The 17,613-nt window shown below is 41.6% G+C and overlaps 1 protein-coding gene across 1 annotated transcript in view; it reads left to right on the plus strand.

Moving 5' to 3' along the window:
- LOC122782585 (piggyBac transposable element-derived protein 4-like) overlaps window positions 1-17,203 on the plus strand; it is a 40,955-nt gene extending 23,752 nt beyond the window's left edge. Inside the window, exons 3-6 of the mRNA XM_044046988.1 lie at window positions 12,882-12,960; window positions 14,030-14,158; window positions 15,305-16,554; window positions 16,726-17,203. Coding sequence (XP_043902923.1) covers window positions 12,933-12,960; window positions 14,030-14,158; window positions 15,305-16,554; window positions 16,726-17,160 — 1,842 coding nt within the window. The 5' untranslated portion in view covers window positions 12,882-12,932 and the 3' untranslated portion in view covers window positions 17,161-17,203. The remainder of the gene's footprint in view (window positions 1-12,881; window positions 12,961-14,029; window positions 14,159-15,304; window positions 16,555-16,725) is intronic.
- The last annotated feature ends 410 nt before the right edge of the window (window positions 17,204-17,613 follow it).

Here is a 17,613-nt window from a genome sequence, read left to right on the forward strand (position 1 = left end):
ACGTTTGTTAATGCTTCGACGAAGGATGTCGACAAAAACTGAAAATCATTGGCCTTATAACAGTAAACTATGCTGGATTACTAGTAATAAAAAAGTAATAAAATGGACATTGGAAATTGCATATCCTGGAGGCCTGATAAAGTTTTTGAACACATGTTTTACCCCGTAAAACCTCCATTTGTTTACATCCATGTTTGCATTCGTTCAGGCATAAATGAAAAATAATTCATTTATATTATAATTCACTGTAGCCCCTGGATGTGGAACTTTTTAGGCCAGTTATTATATCATTTAAATATTGACTTCAAGTTGCCAAAAAGTCAGGGGATGGAGGTTTACACTCAGCAAGTTGCACACATGTCCTGCCCCACTGAAATTTAAAGTTTATTTTGAAGGGAAAGTACAGGCTGTCCTCAGCAAGACTAAAAACACTGTCTGCATGTACAGGAGAAAAAAACCAAAACATGACTAAATTACATACAGGTGTTGCTTTAAGTGACTTTCAACTAAAAATAGTCTCCGTCTAATGTGGAAAGTGAAAGCAAGGTGAACAAAGTAACACAAACACGTGGCGATCAAGTGCAGTGGGGAATTTCTCTGACACCACGTTGCCCCTCGGAGCTGAGGAGGGTAAGCAGGAGGCTGTGGGAGAGTTCTGCTTGAGAAGGTCTGTTGATAAGTGTCCTAGATACAGACTGACTGCCAAAGCAGACTGATAAGACCAGCAGTTTAGACAACTGCTCATTGTCCGGTGCCCAAGGTTATACTAATTCCCCGTGTGTGACAGAGGCTTCGATAATGAGTCACTGTGCGGTCGGAGTGGCCTTCCTTCCTTTTGTGGTAGATATGGAGGAGAGAAAAGAGTGCTAACGTGTGCTAGCTTTTCAGACACAGCTTTTTACCTCCAAATGACCTGTAACCTCATACTGTGAATTGTAATGTTCTAGGTTAGGCTTTGTTGTCCTCAGTTTTGATATACCACAAAGATACAGCAACACATGGCGCTTCTCTCGCATCAGTGTCTCTCCGTGACCTTTAATAATCTGTCAAGTTTTCTGCTTAGTGGCAAGGTTTGTTCCCGATAGTCTGCGCACTCTTTTCCGTGGTTTATTCAGCCTTAAAAGGAGAAGAATTTCCTCAACTGATAACTCCATCCTGTCATTTAACTGTAAAATAAATGTGTAGTAGAGCTTGGGTTTCACAGGATAGGAACTTTGAATTCATGTGTAAGATTTGGGGATTTTAAAGATTAAAACATCAAGTGAATATCATCCCGTACCCCCTTTATTCATCCTTTTTCAGTGGAAATTGAACGACATACAGTACGTGCAACTATGCTTTAGATCACATAAACAACTGCGTAACAAGTGTAGCTTCGTTCCAGGCCATGTTTATCTAAACCTGACCTACATTTTAAAAGTGATATATTGTGTTGGACACCAGCTGTGACTGAATATAACCAGAAACTTGGATTCAGTAGCTGCCCCAGAGCAGAGCCCTTACTAACCTTAGACATAAGACCCCGTCCCCAGTGATGGGGAAAGTCCAGCGGAGACCATGTCAGAACCCGCAACAACAAGCGGCTGCACCTAAAGTTACAAGTTCATTAAGATCCTGTAGTGGGAAAGTCCTAAACGACAGTAGTGTTTGGAATGATCTGACCTCTTATTTGTGTTCTGTAGCTCCAGCGAGAACAAGCAGAGGAACATAAAACATACAACTGCAAACATGGTCACGCAGCCCGAGTGACAGATTTGTTTGTGGGGCCTACATGTCGCAACAGCTCAGCCTGATCCCTCTCACAGCGGTGTTATGTTTGGGTGTGCGTTTCCCATTGATTACCTGGCGGGGGAGAGTTGAGACACGAGGGGAAGGGTGGGAGAGGAGGTCTGGGAGGAACGTGTGCGGTTGAGGTTTTCTCTCAGCTCTGGCAGGCTGTGGACAGCTGGACCACCGGTTCGAGTTTCTCCTCACAGCGAGGCTGAAATTTCAGCCCCTGAAAATCGAGGGTAATAAACGATTGGGGCTCTCAAAACAACCTCTTGGTTGTGGTTATTTTTCCCGCCCTTTCCTTATTTTTTCTGTCCCAGTTCCTTCGTCCCCAGCTCTTGACAGGCGCTGGTATGATAGCAAATGTGATTACTGTATGTCAAAATATTTTACTCAAACATGGTCAAACAGTGAAAAAAAAACACAACCCTCTGCAGCGTTAGTATTCTGTTGACTCAGCATGGCTCACAGCTGTTCTAGGCACAGCGTGGTTCACGTGGTTGGGATTATTCCTTGACCGCAGTGTGTGTGTTCTTCCTGATCTGCAGTCAGCCATCCAGTCATGTTTTCTCGGGCCTCAAAGGTTTTGAGGAAGTGAGAAGTGCTGATGAAGACAGTTGTTTAGCGGCGCTGGTGCAACTCCAGTGACTAACAACAGGATGGAGCAAGGCTCTGGTGTGGCCTCGGACATGACTGGGGAAGTGGGAGCAGAGGGGAGCTGTAGCTCACTTTGAATCACAGTGACAGTAAAGATACAGTCAGTGGAGGTTGAACATTAACACACCACCAGGGTTTAGTCACGTTAGTTCGTGTTAGAATGTTTTTCTTAGCCCTATAGCAACATGCATATTTTGGTAAGTTTTGCTTTCAACAGACCGTAACACACTATGATTACTTAGTGATGATAACAGCTGTTTGAAGAGAGCGTAGAAAACGACATGTTCCCATAAGTACCCAGATGGTTCGTGTATGTCTTCACATTAGTGTGACTCCGCGGCCAAACATTACTCAGGCCTCGCAAGTGTCTTTGGCCTGATGTTTCTGGTTCAGTCTCTCCAGAGAACATTTACTTCATCACACAAACTTTGTGTGTGTGTGTGTGTGTGTGTGTGTGTGTGTGTGTGTGTGTGTGTGTGTGTGTGTGTGTGTGTGTGTGTGTGTGTGTGTGTGTGTGTGTGTGTGTGTGTGTGTGTGTGTGTGTGTGTGTGTGTGTGTTTTGAATAACACAACACTCTTTTAAATCATAACAGAGGTCGATCATTTCAGGAAACAGTTTCGTACATCCAGTTACTGAAACTAAGTTGAGAAGGTCAAAACCCTCTCAAGATAAGGAGTTTTGGCTAGTTTAGCTATACACTAGAAAATGAAGACTGTTTGAGACTGATGTTACAGGTTTGAACACATTCAACACAAAATGTGTTAGGTGATCAGCAGCTTTTTTTTTTTTTGTTATTTTCTTGGCAACGTCTTTCTAATAGCAAGACTTAAGAAAGCCACCGCACCCAAAAGCATCAACCACAAATTATGGATTATATTATGATCAAGATAATTAAATATGACATGGTCATTATTTATTGGGTTGAAACAGTGGTTAATTAAGCACTGGGTTGAAAATGTTAAAATGGATAGCATTGAACTGGTGTCTATCAACAGATATTCCACATGTTATTTAAAACTTTGTTTTCACCTGAATAAGAAATGTTGAGCTGGTTCTCTTACATGGGGTCCACCATGTTTGTTTTAAAAAGGGTATTAACTGTTCCTTTAAAGTACTTTTATGATCATACTGTCTTAGACTTTGGGCTTAGTCGGGTCACCTCCTTTCTCTGTGCTTCCTGTCTTTATGCTAAGCTAGGCTAATCGCTTCCAATCATTTCCAGCTGTGCACTTAATACTTTCAGTTCGGTGTCCATGCAGAGTGAAGTCGAGCTATAATTGTGGCTTGACTGCACCGTTTAAATGGACCTGAAAAGCACCAGTGGGAATTTGATTTATTGAAGAAAGTGTGTCCATCTCTGGTATGCTAGGTGGCAACATGCCCATTTTCAGCTGCTCAGTACTGAGGCCCTTTTATCCTCTTACGCAAATGACGGACGGAGCCTTTCGTCCGTACTTCGCGTTCATTTCGACCGTCATTGTGCACATCGCAGGAGATAAATGGAGCAATACCACTGGAAATCGATGGGGCAGTATAGAGTCGATAGTGTAATCAGTCAGGAAAACGATGAAGATGCTATTATGAGCATTCATCCCTGGCGCTATCCAGTGACGAAAGTTGTCAAAAGTCACAGCAGACATACAAAAATATGAAACATGCAGCTTGTCAACAATCTCCCCCATTGGCAATACCAATAATATAATATAATATTACTCATTAATGGGATGACTTACATTCCACCGCCACAAAATCCACTTTAGTTTCTGTCTATTTCAGGTCAATAAAATAAGCTCTTCAGGCTTGGTACTGCCCCCTGGAGGTAGTACTACTTAACGTCCACGCTAACGTAGTGATGGAGATAACATTTGGGAACGATGGATGTAAAACAGAACAGAACTGGATTATAAATGGGCCCATTAGGCCAGTTGGCTGTCACAAAACAACTTAAAGTTGTGATGAGATGGAACAATGTGAGCCACCATTCTGTGCCTTTTTATCATCCATTCAGCTGACAGCATAAATTCACTCTCTTCATCAGTTTGTGTAGATTCTCATTCGTCAAGGTCTTCGTTATCCAAAACCCACTGAGTCAGTAGCAACTGACCTTGAAGGTTTTTCTTCTGCGTACTAGTTCATCTTATTATTTCTGGGTCAAAGCCTTTGAAGTTGAACATGTACATGCAATATGTGCAATTTCAGGCAGTTTACGGTAATACACGACAGCGGAGCCTTTTCTGCCTCAGTCCTCTGTGGTTTTTTGCGAGGGAAGTCTGTAGACAAATAGTTGGTCGTTGCTCAGTGATATCGGCCATATTTGTACATAGTATATGTACTAAAAACAGTATTATAGTATTTCAGTTTTGCATAATTATCCCATTTCCTTTTTCTAGCATTTCATTTGCAGCAGCAACCACAATAATTCACCTTTTTCTGAAGACACACGAGAGAGAGGACTCTCAAAGTCGCTTTACAAGTCAAATAAAACCCAAACATCAAACACACAGAAGTTAAAAACAGATAAAACAGACAATTAAAAAGGTTGTTGTTATAACCCATGAAGTGAATAGATTTCTAAAAAAGAAATCACTAAAAACAGAGTCGACAAGTGAAATGACTTAAAACCAGACGGCTGCAAATCTGCGGTGACTCATACAAAACGGTCACATGAATGCGCCGTGAGCAGTCAATCAGCGGAGCAGAGGTTTCACAGCCCAGCTGTCAGAAAGTGGAGCTTGCCCTCTCTCCTTACTCAGCAGAGCAGAGAAGGAAAAAAAAAAAAACCACGCTCTCTTGTCTCCTCATTTCCTCGCTCGCTCTTTTACCTTCCTCCTCCCTCCTCCACCGTCCCTCTGCTCTGTGATGAATGGAAGGTATGAATTCTCTGTGGCCTCCCTGGGTTTCTCTCTGAGGCCCTCAGCAGCTGAACAAACAGCACACTCTCGACTTAAAGGCACAATCAGGAATTTATTTGAACTATGTACGTTTTGGGTATATTTGTGTATGGTCATGAAGAGGGAACATGGAAAATAGTTTTTTTTTGTGGAGCTGTTCTAACATAAAGCCTTGCCTTTTTTTCCTTTTTTCTTTTTTTACAAAACTGTAAACAAACCTTTTACGAGCCCAAACTAAGCACACTCGTTTATCAAACGCTCAGGTAATAAATTTTAATGAATACAAAAACGATCTACGCCCAAATAAATCTTTATGTAAACAAAGCCAGTAACAGGGTAACGTCTCTCGGCTCGGCCTTTAAAACATCTGGACTCGCAGAGGCGGCGGCGGTGGCGGCGGCGGTGGTGGTGTTTGTGGTGGTGGTCACAGAGAGAGAGAGAGAGAGAGAGAGAGGGAGTGTTGTTGGTCAAGTCTGGAGGGGTGGTCCTGGTCAGGAGTCAGACCCAGCTGTTGTGGCCTATTTATCCATGCCACAGCTCCAGAGGTTGTGGTGCTGGAGGGGCTGGATGAGTTTGTGTGGCAGAGCATGAAACGGAGGGAGAGAGAGGGAGAAGGAGTCTGTTTGACAGGGAAGGGGGTGGAAGAAGAGATGGATGGGAATGATGAGAAGCAGATGGAGGGCGTGTTTTCATTTTTTTTTTTTTCTTTTTGTCTTTCAAAAACTATCTGCCTGTGACGCAGGTCGGGCTCTCCAGGTGCATTGTGGGTAGCCTGGAGGAGCGTATGCTCAGCCTCTTGCGGTTCCAAATTGATCGCGGAGGACTGGCTGCGGCGACGCAGCTGTCTGTAGCGGTGGAGGAAGTATTCGGATCATTCACTTCAGTAAAAGTACCAAACCGGCGACTCAGCGAGTACAGATGTGCTTAAGAAAATGAAATGAACTAAAGTACTAAAAGTAAAATACACATGATTGGTATATGATTACATGCTTAATACTGAGGCATCAATGTGGCTGGTTTTTGTGGAATACTTTAGAGTTTTAGTCTTAATCTAAAGGTCACATGCCTCTGAATATGGTGAATTAATGAGACATGTTAAAAAAAAAGGTTAAAGTTATATGCCATGGCAATCAATTATGTTGTTATTTAGTTGCATTTCACTTTTAAAAAAAAGACAAAAACCAAAAATTATAAAGGTCAACCTGTTGCTATAGTAAAGGTCAAGGGTTTACCAAATTAAAGATTCTTCATCGTTGACATTCTTGACTTTGGATTAAAACGGTGGACTCCACTCGCCGTCCACATTCGCTTGCACGGCAAAGGTCATATTGTTAAATCTAAAGTGTTGTAAAATAAAAACAACACTTATAAGTCAAGTATAAGTTCCTGTGAGTTGCATTTAAGTACAGTACGTGAGGAAATACTTGACTTTCCAGCTCTGTCGGGCAGAAAGGTGAGCCTGTCGCTGCTCAGTGAGATGATGTGAAACACACAGCAGAGCGCTGGAGGCCTGACAGCTCTTTAACGATCTGCAGGCTGTGTAATTCGACTGGTCTTCACTCCCCTCCACCCACCTCTCTGCTCTGTGCGCTGCAGCAGCCAGAACATTCCTCACACATCTGGCCCCCGAGTCTTTCCCAAACGCTCCATCTCCCACCACTCGGTGCCGTAATTACCCACAAGCCCTGTGTTCTCCTTTTCTCTTTTTCTTTTTATGATCCGCAGCCCCCTCCTCGGCCCAAATCATAAAAGCATGGCGCACACAAACGTCATTTATAGTCATGATTTAGAAGGAAACACGCATTTCTCGTGTCGTGTATAGAGATGTGCCATCCAGAAATGTGCTTTTCCCTCAGCAGAGCATGTGTTGCCAGAACTTATGAAAGACAAACATAGTGAATCAGTTATCCAGTTTGAACTTCTCCTCTACATAGTTGTTTGCCCCTTGAGATGTTTGTGCTGTTTTTGAAGGAGTGGGAGTGGGAAAGAGGAGAAGTCTGTGATGATAAACGTGACTTATGGGACTGTGCGCGAGTGTTGTTTTCCAGAGCTGGAGAATAACTAACTACTTTTACTCCAAGGCACTGTACTGAAGTAAAAAACTGAAGCGGTTTCATTCAGTATTTTCATTTCTCGCTTGCTTGAAACTTCTACTCCAGTTCATTTTAGAGAGAAAATACTGTACTTTGTATTCCACCTTTACTGACAAAAAAAGCTTGTATTAAAAACATCTAAGAAGTTTATTATGGACATTTTTAGCAATACTTACCATACATTGATAACAATTATACCACTGACCCTAAAATGAAAGCACTAAATCAACTTTCAGATGTCTCCTTTCATCTCCTCTGAAGTCTCGATAGCATTTAAAGCCAAAAGGGGCACGTTATCTATTCTTCTTCCAAAAAGAAATTAAATAAAAAATGTTTTGCCATATTTTTTTGTTTTTTTTTCTTCCCTTCCCTTTTTTTTTTTTTTATAAATAAACCTAGTCTTTCTGAAGTGATGAGCCACATGCATATTTTTATTGATAAATGGATTGTGTGGCTTAAAACAGTGAATCTTGGTGATTATGTTAGCAACTATGACATAATTGATAAAACTACTTAATCAATGTAATCAGTGATGTGTAAAATGGTGAAATTATTTTTAAATTGACGATAAATAATTATACGTATCCTGTGGTAATGAAAAACCAAGCCTTACAATCAGGTGACTATATGAGACTTAATTGAAGCTGGGTCGCCACTACACAGGCGGCCATTTTGGAGCACTATGTTCAAAACCTTTACCTACCTTTTTAGTAACAAAGTAAGGAGAAATATCTTCGATTAAAATATGAAAATAACGTGCATTGCTGTTTTCCAGTATTATATAGCACAGTAACATGACATAAATACCATTGGACAGTGTTTCCCAGGTCACCATGTCATAAAAATGTTTTTTTGTGCACGGCCGTATTGCTTTGCATATTTCTTCCACCCTCTCTGCGTGTGAGAGAAAAGCATCAGGGTCAGAGGTCGACGGTACGCGGGGTCACTCAGTGCTGATGAGAATGCGCCGAGCCACATGTCTGAGCATCCACAGGAAGTGAGGGCGCATGCAAGAGGGCGCAAATACAGGAAGGCGCTTTGTTGTGGCTCCCTGCCAGGAAAGAACCATTGTTAAAAGTGCCCGTCCGTGTTTTTTATCTGAAGGCACTGTTTACTCCTGCTTTGTCTGTAATCTCAGGCCTCTCGCTCCTGTACCTCCCACTGCTGGATCTTCGCCACACATTTGTCTTGCAGCTCTTGTGTTTTCCAGATAGTGGCTTACTTTTCACACTGTGGGAACAATTGTTGCGACACTTGAGCGCCTGCTATCTGAATTGGATTAAAGGCTTGCATGGAGGTGAATAACACCCACTAGAGCTGACGATGGGAACACATATATATGCGAGCAGAGCAGCCATGTGACAAAACCCTCACAATACCTGTAAATTAAAAAGGTGGACACAGAAGAGGAAGGTTGGCAATAAAGGGAAGAAAGGAACGTAATAGTGCTTTATAGTACGAGTTCTCGGATGCTTACAAGCACAGTGGAGTTATATTTTTTTTGTTTGTTTTGATCCACATGACCACATCGTCCCACGAGGAAAGAAATCAGACACTTTTCATTGCCCTTTACCAAGAACAACAAAGGTCTTTCTGCTAAACTGGTGTGAAACAGATTTATGACCATTAACTGAGGCACTGCTTCAACACCTGCAAGGATCTTTTGTTTTATTTGAGGAACATTTCTTTGTTCCATGTGGCTCCTGTTGGTCTGATCTTTGGTTTTCACTTCCAGAAGACTTGTCACACTTTGGTGTAGGTGTGTGATCCAGTCCTCGTCAGTCCTGTGTGTGACGAAGCAACGTTACTATGCAAATTATACTGCTCGACAAACACAGTATCTTCCCAAGGAACATTTGACAAAATTTGATATATTTTCACAATTTGTTTTGTTGGATAAATTTAGCACAATTGAAGGCCAAAAACATCAGCGTCTGTGCCAGCTCACAAAGAACTTTTCTTAATAGCATGCTTCCCCTCTCCTGTTATCTGATTTATAAGATTTGAAGGATTTTTCCCATAGTTGCTTCCTGATTTATTGACATTTCTCTCTATAAGTGCCAATAACTGAATAAATATGGAATCTGTTTGCTAAAGAAAACTGTGCTTTTGTACAAAATAGCTTTGTTGCAAGTGTGTTTTACCCCTGAGATCTTCCTTTATGATATCCATCTATTGTATACACAGTAGGTTAAACCATTTGACATATTTACTCTGTTTCTAATTCAGCAATATGTCAATGTTTTTGGACAAACCCCAAACTACTTCAACTTAAATGCGTATGGCATCCATCTATGCTATGAAAGCTCCTTTCCAAAGAACGTTTGTCGCTAGTAGAGCGTTTCTCCCCTGAGATCCCTGACATTCCTTCTCTTTACAGTCCGAGTGTACATTCAGCGGCCCCGCAGCCCTGCTCTCCCTCATCAAATCCCCTCGGTCTGCCTTCAATAGAAATGGAAATTTGAGGCCCTCCTCTCCCGCGGCTCTTCGTCTCCTTGCTCCACTCCCCCAGAATGAGCCAGGATGTTTTGAGAAGTGGGATATTGCTCCTAATGGATTCCAAACATCACAAAAGTTTATTAGGAAGCGGGGCATTGTAAAAGTAGGAGGTGTGGGGGTGTAGCATTTGTAGGACAGGGGAGGTCGTGGGGGAGATGCGGAGGTGTGGAGATAGTTTTGTCTTTGCAGAATTTTAGATTTTAATCATCTCTGCTGTAGAAAATGACCATTAACTTGCTGTATTTGTAGTTTAGCCACACTTCCCCTCTCTCTCTCTCTCTCTCTCTCTCTCTTTGTTTTTGTTTTTTTTAGCTTTCTCTTCACAGTTTTATTTGGTGTGACGAATGCAAATCAAATGACATTTGCTTGGTCTTACACAGATGTGACCTTTGGCAGCCGGAGTGCAGGTAAATGCTGCTTCAGGGAGCGCATAGTACATTTGCATGCAACGTTTAAGGGAATTGATTAATGGAATAAGTGAGTCCTTGGCTACACTAGGCGACAATACCCCCCTTTCAGCGAGTCAGTCAGTGTATTTACATGCATGTTAAAAGTCCGATTTTAGTCAGACTAAGACAATAATACAGTTTTCTTAACGTCATGTAAACAAGGCAGTCCAACTAAAATCCAGCTCGTCTTAGTCGGACTAAAATACCTAGATAATGGGATTCATAGTCTGATTACTCCTGCATGTATACGCTTAGTCGGACTGGAGTCGGACTTGGCGTTCTCCTCCCTGGTCTTTGACCCGGAAGTAGAAATCTGCGTGTGTTAATGTGACTTTGAGAAATTGGATTTAACGCAGCTTCTGTCAGACGTCAAAGGATCTGTTTTTGGCCTGGTGTTTAAGATCTTTGGTAAAAACATATATGTTTGGGGTGAGTATTAATAGAAGGACGCAAGCATATTTAGCTTTGAAGCCAGTCTCCACATATAATTAGACAGGAAAGGAATTTTGGAATTTTGACTGTCTGATTCTTAAGTAGTGGCCACTTGTCCCTCCAGTATTTACTGATTCTGAGTCATAAATATTCCAAATTAACTTTCTGAATGAAAATTCACCAAACCTTTCCCTGAAAAATGTTGAATTTGGTGAAAGGTTTTGTTTTTTACGTGCCCCTTAGTGAGGCTGCAAGGAATAATACTTGGTCATCAAAACAGACAGCCTAGAAAATGTGAAAGAAAACATGGCAAGAAGAGGGAAAAGAAGTAGTTTGACATTTTGAAGAGATTGTGAGCTTAGCTTACTTACCTAACACATTTGTGCTGATTTCAACAGACGAGGGATAATGTGTTCCTTAGCGAGGTAAAGAGGATTCAGTGAACGTATAGTTCTTGACTAACAAAGTGGTTCCAGGACATCGCCCGCATGAATGCAATCAATCTTCTCGTCCAACTCTCGGCAAAAAACAAATAGGCCTATCCCTCAAATGTCAAACAATCCCGCTCAGTAAATGATTTATGCGTCTTACACCCATCTTTTTGATAGCCAGTATGAAAACAAGCTTCGAACAGAGCATTTGTGTGTTTTCAGTGCAGTTGAATGCTTGTGCACATGTGTCTTTGCATAGTTCTGCGTGTGCACGTCCAGTGGAAGCGAACGGAAAAAAGAGAGTCGGATTGAATGCCTTTGCAGTGTGTTGGCTTGTGTCCTGAAGCACATTTCCTTGGTGTGTGTGTGTGTGCGTGTGTGTGTGTGCGCGTGCTCATGGCCTCCACTTGGCTGGATCCATCCCTGCGTCAGAGGCCATAATCTGGTCCCCTCCTCACAAAGCCTCCCTTTGATGTGCCTCTGCTGCTGCTGCTGCTTCCTGCCATGTTCAAATAACGCCGCACAATCAAATTGCCCCCAGTGAATGCATTTTAATAGCGTTATTGATCAGGCTTGAATAATTCTACAAGTGCCACTCTCAATTCTTTCCATGCCTCCGGCTAAACCCCCACCTGGCCTCACCATCGTCACTTTAGAAGTGAAGCACTGAGTTGAGGAGTTCTGGAAGGACAAAATACCCTCCAATGATTTGGCCTCTCAATGGGTGATGGGAGCTTCTTTAGAGAAAAGGTGGCATTTCTTTTGTGAATTACTCCTAGATCCTTTAATCCTTTAGTCCCATTTCTAAGACATAAAAACATGCTGGCATTCCTGCATCCTTATGTTTTTTCCACCCACATTCATTGAACACATCACTTGTTGATTTGAAGGCATCTGATTAGGCGATAATACGTAGGTAAACCTAATAACGAGTTTCTTTACTCTGTATGTGTTTTAAAATATATGTTTGGAAGGACAACTAAATGAACCTTGAAACTTGTCTGCTTTCTTGGTGAGAGTTAGTTGTGAAGAGTGATTCCACTGCCAGTGGACGGATTTTTAAATCATACTTGTGGAAATAAAGCCTAGAGGAGGTGCAAAGTTTCAGCTTACACTAATAGTTTTTATGGATACTTTTTTTAATCAAAATGATCCTGCCTACTGTACCCTCAAATACATAAATGAAAAAACTGACAAACTCTTTTCAAAACTTTGGCTTGATAAAACAAGTGCAGACCTGGATGAGAATCTGAGAGTGGCGAACGCACACTTGACACGGCATTACCGCTTTAATTCATCAATCACCAAGGCAAGAAAGAGTCATGTGAGGGGTTTGCACATTTATTTCCACTTGACGTACATCCAAGTTTCTATCCACATGTATCCAAGCTTCTTTAGGATCAACAACACACAGAAATATTCCCTTGATGTTCCATATTGTCAAAACCTTTTTACACATTCCTTTCCTAGCAATAATATTTAATCAAGGTTTTAAGGCCAACAGTTAACTACTTTAAGTGTTCAAAAAATAGGGTAGCCTTTATTTAATTTGTATCAGCTAGAGTAGTATTGAATGAGCTTGTTTTCAACTGCGTCGCCGTCGATGAGGTTGGTGTAAGTAAGGTCACCTCCATATCGTCATTTGTGATTTCCAGCAGTTGTGGTTTCTCTGGCCACAGAAACTCTGGCTCTTGAAGAAAAGAAGGACCATGAACCCAATTAAGGTTGCCGTCCCAGGTAAGCTTCTCTTTCTTCTGTTTTGGCGAAACCCAGAGGGTCTTACTGTAGATAAGATTCCTTATGCTGTCATTTATCGGTCAGCACTCAGACTAGGGAGTTTGTGAGGTTTGGACCCTGCAGAAGTTCTTCATAAATGTCTATTCATTAAATCAAATAAAATGATTAATCAGAATCAGAATCAGAATCAGAAGAGCTTTATTGCCAAGTACGATTTGCACATACAAGGAATTTGTTCTGGTGTCATTGGCGCATAACAAGCATACAAAATTTTTAAAAGTGAACAGTAAACGTATATATACACAGTATATAAATGTTTTTAAAGATGAAAAAGAGCACTACAGAAAGAGCAGTAAAGAGCAGTAAAGAGCAGTACGACTGGGCAGAAGTGAGTAACAGTGCAAAGTGTAATAAGTAATAGTAATGACGTTAATATAACGCATAAAAGGATGTAATGATAATGTGACATGTAGAGGCAGAGGAGGAGTGTGAGGAGTCAGAGTGTCAGGGGGGGTCTCCGGGCCTTGTTGATAAGGCTAGTAGCAGACGGGAAAATAATATTTAATGTCATATGAGTAGGGTAGGCTATACTATTTAGTACATCACACTATTCATTTGCTGTGCTAGTGTTTCATTAATCTGTTATTTTGGATTTGTTTGGATTGGGGGGGGTCAGGCAGTGTGTCAATTTAGCTCTATGTTTTTGTGGTGTAATCAAAGTGAATTATTAAATCATAGATTAAACAAAGAAAAAGACAACACACTGATAGCCTTTATTCACATTTTATCACAGTCGCTCATTATCATTATCGTCACTAAAACAGTCAGAATACCCTAAACACTCCTATGCGTCTAGGATTTCCTCTACATGCCCTCAAATTTGTGGAAGATGAATTTAAATGTGTTTTTTTCTTTGTGTAATCAATTATTTAATTCACTTTGATTACACCACAAAAACATAAGACTAAATTGACCTTTCTATTTGATCTAATTACTCAACATTTAAATTTCTTCACCCGCGATTTCACTTGTAAATATTATTTTCGGAATTTCCGGTTTTATTTTGTAGTTTTTCTGGTGGATTTCCTGCCCTGCGCCGGAAGCGAAGTGAACAGAGGATCAGTGCATCACACAGGCTGTGTTATGATTATTTCAATGTCCGCGGGATCGCCACACGACACTCTTTGCCCCATTCAAGGTAACACGGTCTTGAAATAGACGTTTGACAAGAGCCACGGGGGTCCGTGTGTCCAGCTGCGGTGAAATATAACATTCTAAAGGCTTGCATTCTACAGTTAGCATGCAAATCAAGCAGCTAACAGCAGCTAGCTTACTCCCTACCTGAACATCAGAGAGCATAAAGGAGGAGTGTTCGATGTTTTTGCGACTGTTTGTTAGACAGAGGATGTCTTCGATTTTGTCTGTCCCTCCCCTTGTGTCTGTTTGTGTGTATATTAGTGCTGCAAGTAATGATTTATAAGACTTTTAAATGGCAGATAATATTGATCCATTTTGGACAGAAACCAAGAAATTACTATTACAAATTATTATTTAAGGTTACTATCATAGGGGAGCAAATAAAACATGAAATAATCATGTATGAAAAGCTGAAATAATTATTTACTCCACCCAATCTGTTTATCTAAATAGTTGTAATTTTATTTTGTAAATGACTAACAGTCGATTTGTCATTGCAGCCCTAGTGTACAATATGAATGTAAACATGTAAAGTGTCTATTGTGATGACTCTATTACGAGTGATTACTTAAGAAATTAATTAAAATAAAAATGATTTATTTTGATGTGTATTTTTGTCCTCCTGATCGACTGTAGCTCGATTGAGCTTTGCTTTAAAAGTCTGTGTGTTAACATGCATTGCAGTATTGTATTAATTAAGTTTAGATTTAGTTCAATTGATTAATGCAGAATGATGTGTTACAGTGTAATATGTAAACAGTGCCAATGTTTTCTTTCAGTCAGAGTGTTTACATGCATGTTAAAAGTCCAATTTTAGTCGGACTAAGACAACAACAAGCTATTCTTAGACTGTCATACCTGTATAATGTCATTCGCAGTCTGATTACTCAGACTGGAATCGGAGTTGTGTTTTCTTTCCACTCTTTGACTCCGAAGCAGAAGGAGACGGCGTACAAACTGCAGTACTCTTGGTGCAAATCAAATCAATTGGTGGCGGCGTCCGATTGCTCTTACTCGGACTATGGCCTTAGCTCAGTTAAACTGTGCATGTAAACATACTGAGCCACTGCACTGTGTTAAAGTCGTTTTAGAATTGGACAGCAAACTAAATCCCTCTAATGTTCCCATGTTTTCCATTTGCAAAAAGCAGCAGAGTCTACGATGCAGGCAGACAGCGAGCCTGCGGAGCCGGAGGAATCGGAGAAAGCATCAAACAGCGAGGACGAGGAGGACGAAGGCTTAGGTGATGTACCTGACCACCAGCTGGCATCTGATTTTTCATTGGATTCATCGGAGTCTGAGAATGAGGAACCCACAGGGGAGGGTGGCTGGATATCAAAGAGTAGGAACATTGTCTGGTCTCCCACTGAAAATCAGACGGTCCCTTATGAACCAGACACTGATGACACTGATTTGAAACCGGGACCAACTCTTTGGGCCACATCCAAGATGCACTCTCTGGAGTCAGCCTTTGATTTATTTATTACAGAGGAGATTGTCAACGTTATTGTGGAAATGACCAACAGTCAGGGGAGACACAAGGTTCCAGATTGGCGGGATATAGATGCCACTGAACTGCGTGCATTCATTGGAATTCTGCTGTTAACTGGTGTGTACAAGTCAACAAATGAATCCATGCGAAGCCTTTGGAATGCGGAGACTGGACGCTCAATCTTTCGGGCGACAATGTCCATCAGGACATTCAATAGGATTAACTCTACTTTGAAGTTTGGTGACAGTCTTAACAAAACTTCAAGCCATACAGATGACAAACTAGCAAAATTCAGATGCATATGGGATAGATGGACGCATCGCCTCGGCCTGCTTTTCAACCCTGGCCAGGATGTCTGTGTGGGTGAGCACATTGTGCCCTTCAGAGGCTGCTGTGCATTCCGTCAGTACATTAATAACCCTGCCAGGTACGGCATCAAAATCTGGGTCACGTGCGACGTTGAGACGTCTTATGCTTGGCGTATGCAAATAGATATTGGGAAACCAGCTGACGGTTCCTCAGGGTTTACAAAGGGACAGAGGGTTGGCCTAGAGATGACGGAGGGGCTCCGAGGCAACACCGTCACATGTGACAAGGTGTTGACCTCCTATGAGCTGGCAGAGGAGCTGCTGAACAGGAAAATGACATTAGTGGGAGCCATTCGCAAAAGCAAGCCCGAAATCCCCCCACAACTGCTCCTGACAAAGACGAGACAGACTCACTCCTCTCTTTTTGCATTCACCAGAACACACACCGCTGTGTCGTACATACCCAAACTGAGGAAGAATGTGCTGCTGCTCAGTACAAAGCATCATGAGCGTGCTGTCAGCAACACGGAGAAGATGAAGCCGCTCATAATCATGGACTACGACCGCTGCAAAGGATGTGTTGACAACCTGGATAAGGTTTGCATCCACTCTTTAGTCATACAGCATTTTAAGGCCACAAATAACATTTACTTTCATTATTAATCTGTTGAATATTTTAAAACAATGAGCTGTTTGGTCCAGAAAATGTTGAAAAATCTGTTCCCCAACCTTGACATTCATGTTCAGTTTTTATTTATTTATTTACAGGTTATTGCCACCTACAGTTGCAGGAAGAGAACCCATCGGTGGCCATTGGTGCTATTTTACCATCTTCTCGATATTTCGGTCTACAATGCCTATGTGCTGTGGACAGCAGTGGATCCCACATGGAACAAGGCCAAGACCTACAGGAGGAGGACTTTCATTGAGGAGCTGGGAAAGACACTGGTGGCACCTCATATGGCACGGAGACCACGTCTTCCACGCGAAGCAAGTGCTGTTGCCATGATAAAAGAGTTACAAGACAGAGAACCCATCTCAGAAAATTACAACCCCAGGAGGAGGGGGACATGTGACTTTTGTACTGGCAAAAGAAAAAGATGCACCATGAGCTGTTCTAAATGTGGCAGATTTGTGTGTAAGGTGCACAGCACATGTATTTGCAACTCATGTCGCTTTTGTTCCATTGTAAACCTTCAATGAATGTTCTTTTTTGAGAACAAGACAATAAAATCATTGAAGGGTACAGACACGAGTACATTTTATTGACTTGATTGCTCTTATTTTTTCGAGAACAAAAAAGAGAAGACGAGGATAACGACAACCACGATATGTGACAAGCAAAGGGGAGACAGAAAGAGATGGGTTTATGACATCATCAGTTTGAGTAGTGTTTTGTTGTTGGCACAAATACTCAAAGGTGGGGTTCTGAGGTTTTCCCCACTCGTTGGTCCATTCTCCAAAAATACAGTTTCAGGGTTCCAAAAATGCTGTTTCCGTGTGCATAAAACACTGATATGATAAAAAGAAAAACTTGAGCTGATTCACCTAGACTTGTCTCCCTGTGGACGGCCCTATAGTAGTGTAATTGCATGTGTGAACAAGCTATAGTGATGCAATGTCTTTGAACCCCAACTTCATTCTACGTTTTTGTTT

The sequence above is a fragment of the Solea senegalensis genome, linkage group LG16, assembly GCF_019176455.1.
Source record: "Solea senegalensis isolate Sse05_10M linkage group LG16, IFAPA_SoseM_1, whole genome shotgun sequence".
Classification (NCBI taxonomy): domain Eukaryota; kingdom Metazoa; phylum Chordata; class Actinopteri; order Pleuronectiformes; family Soleidae; genus Solea; species Solea senegalensis.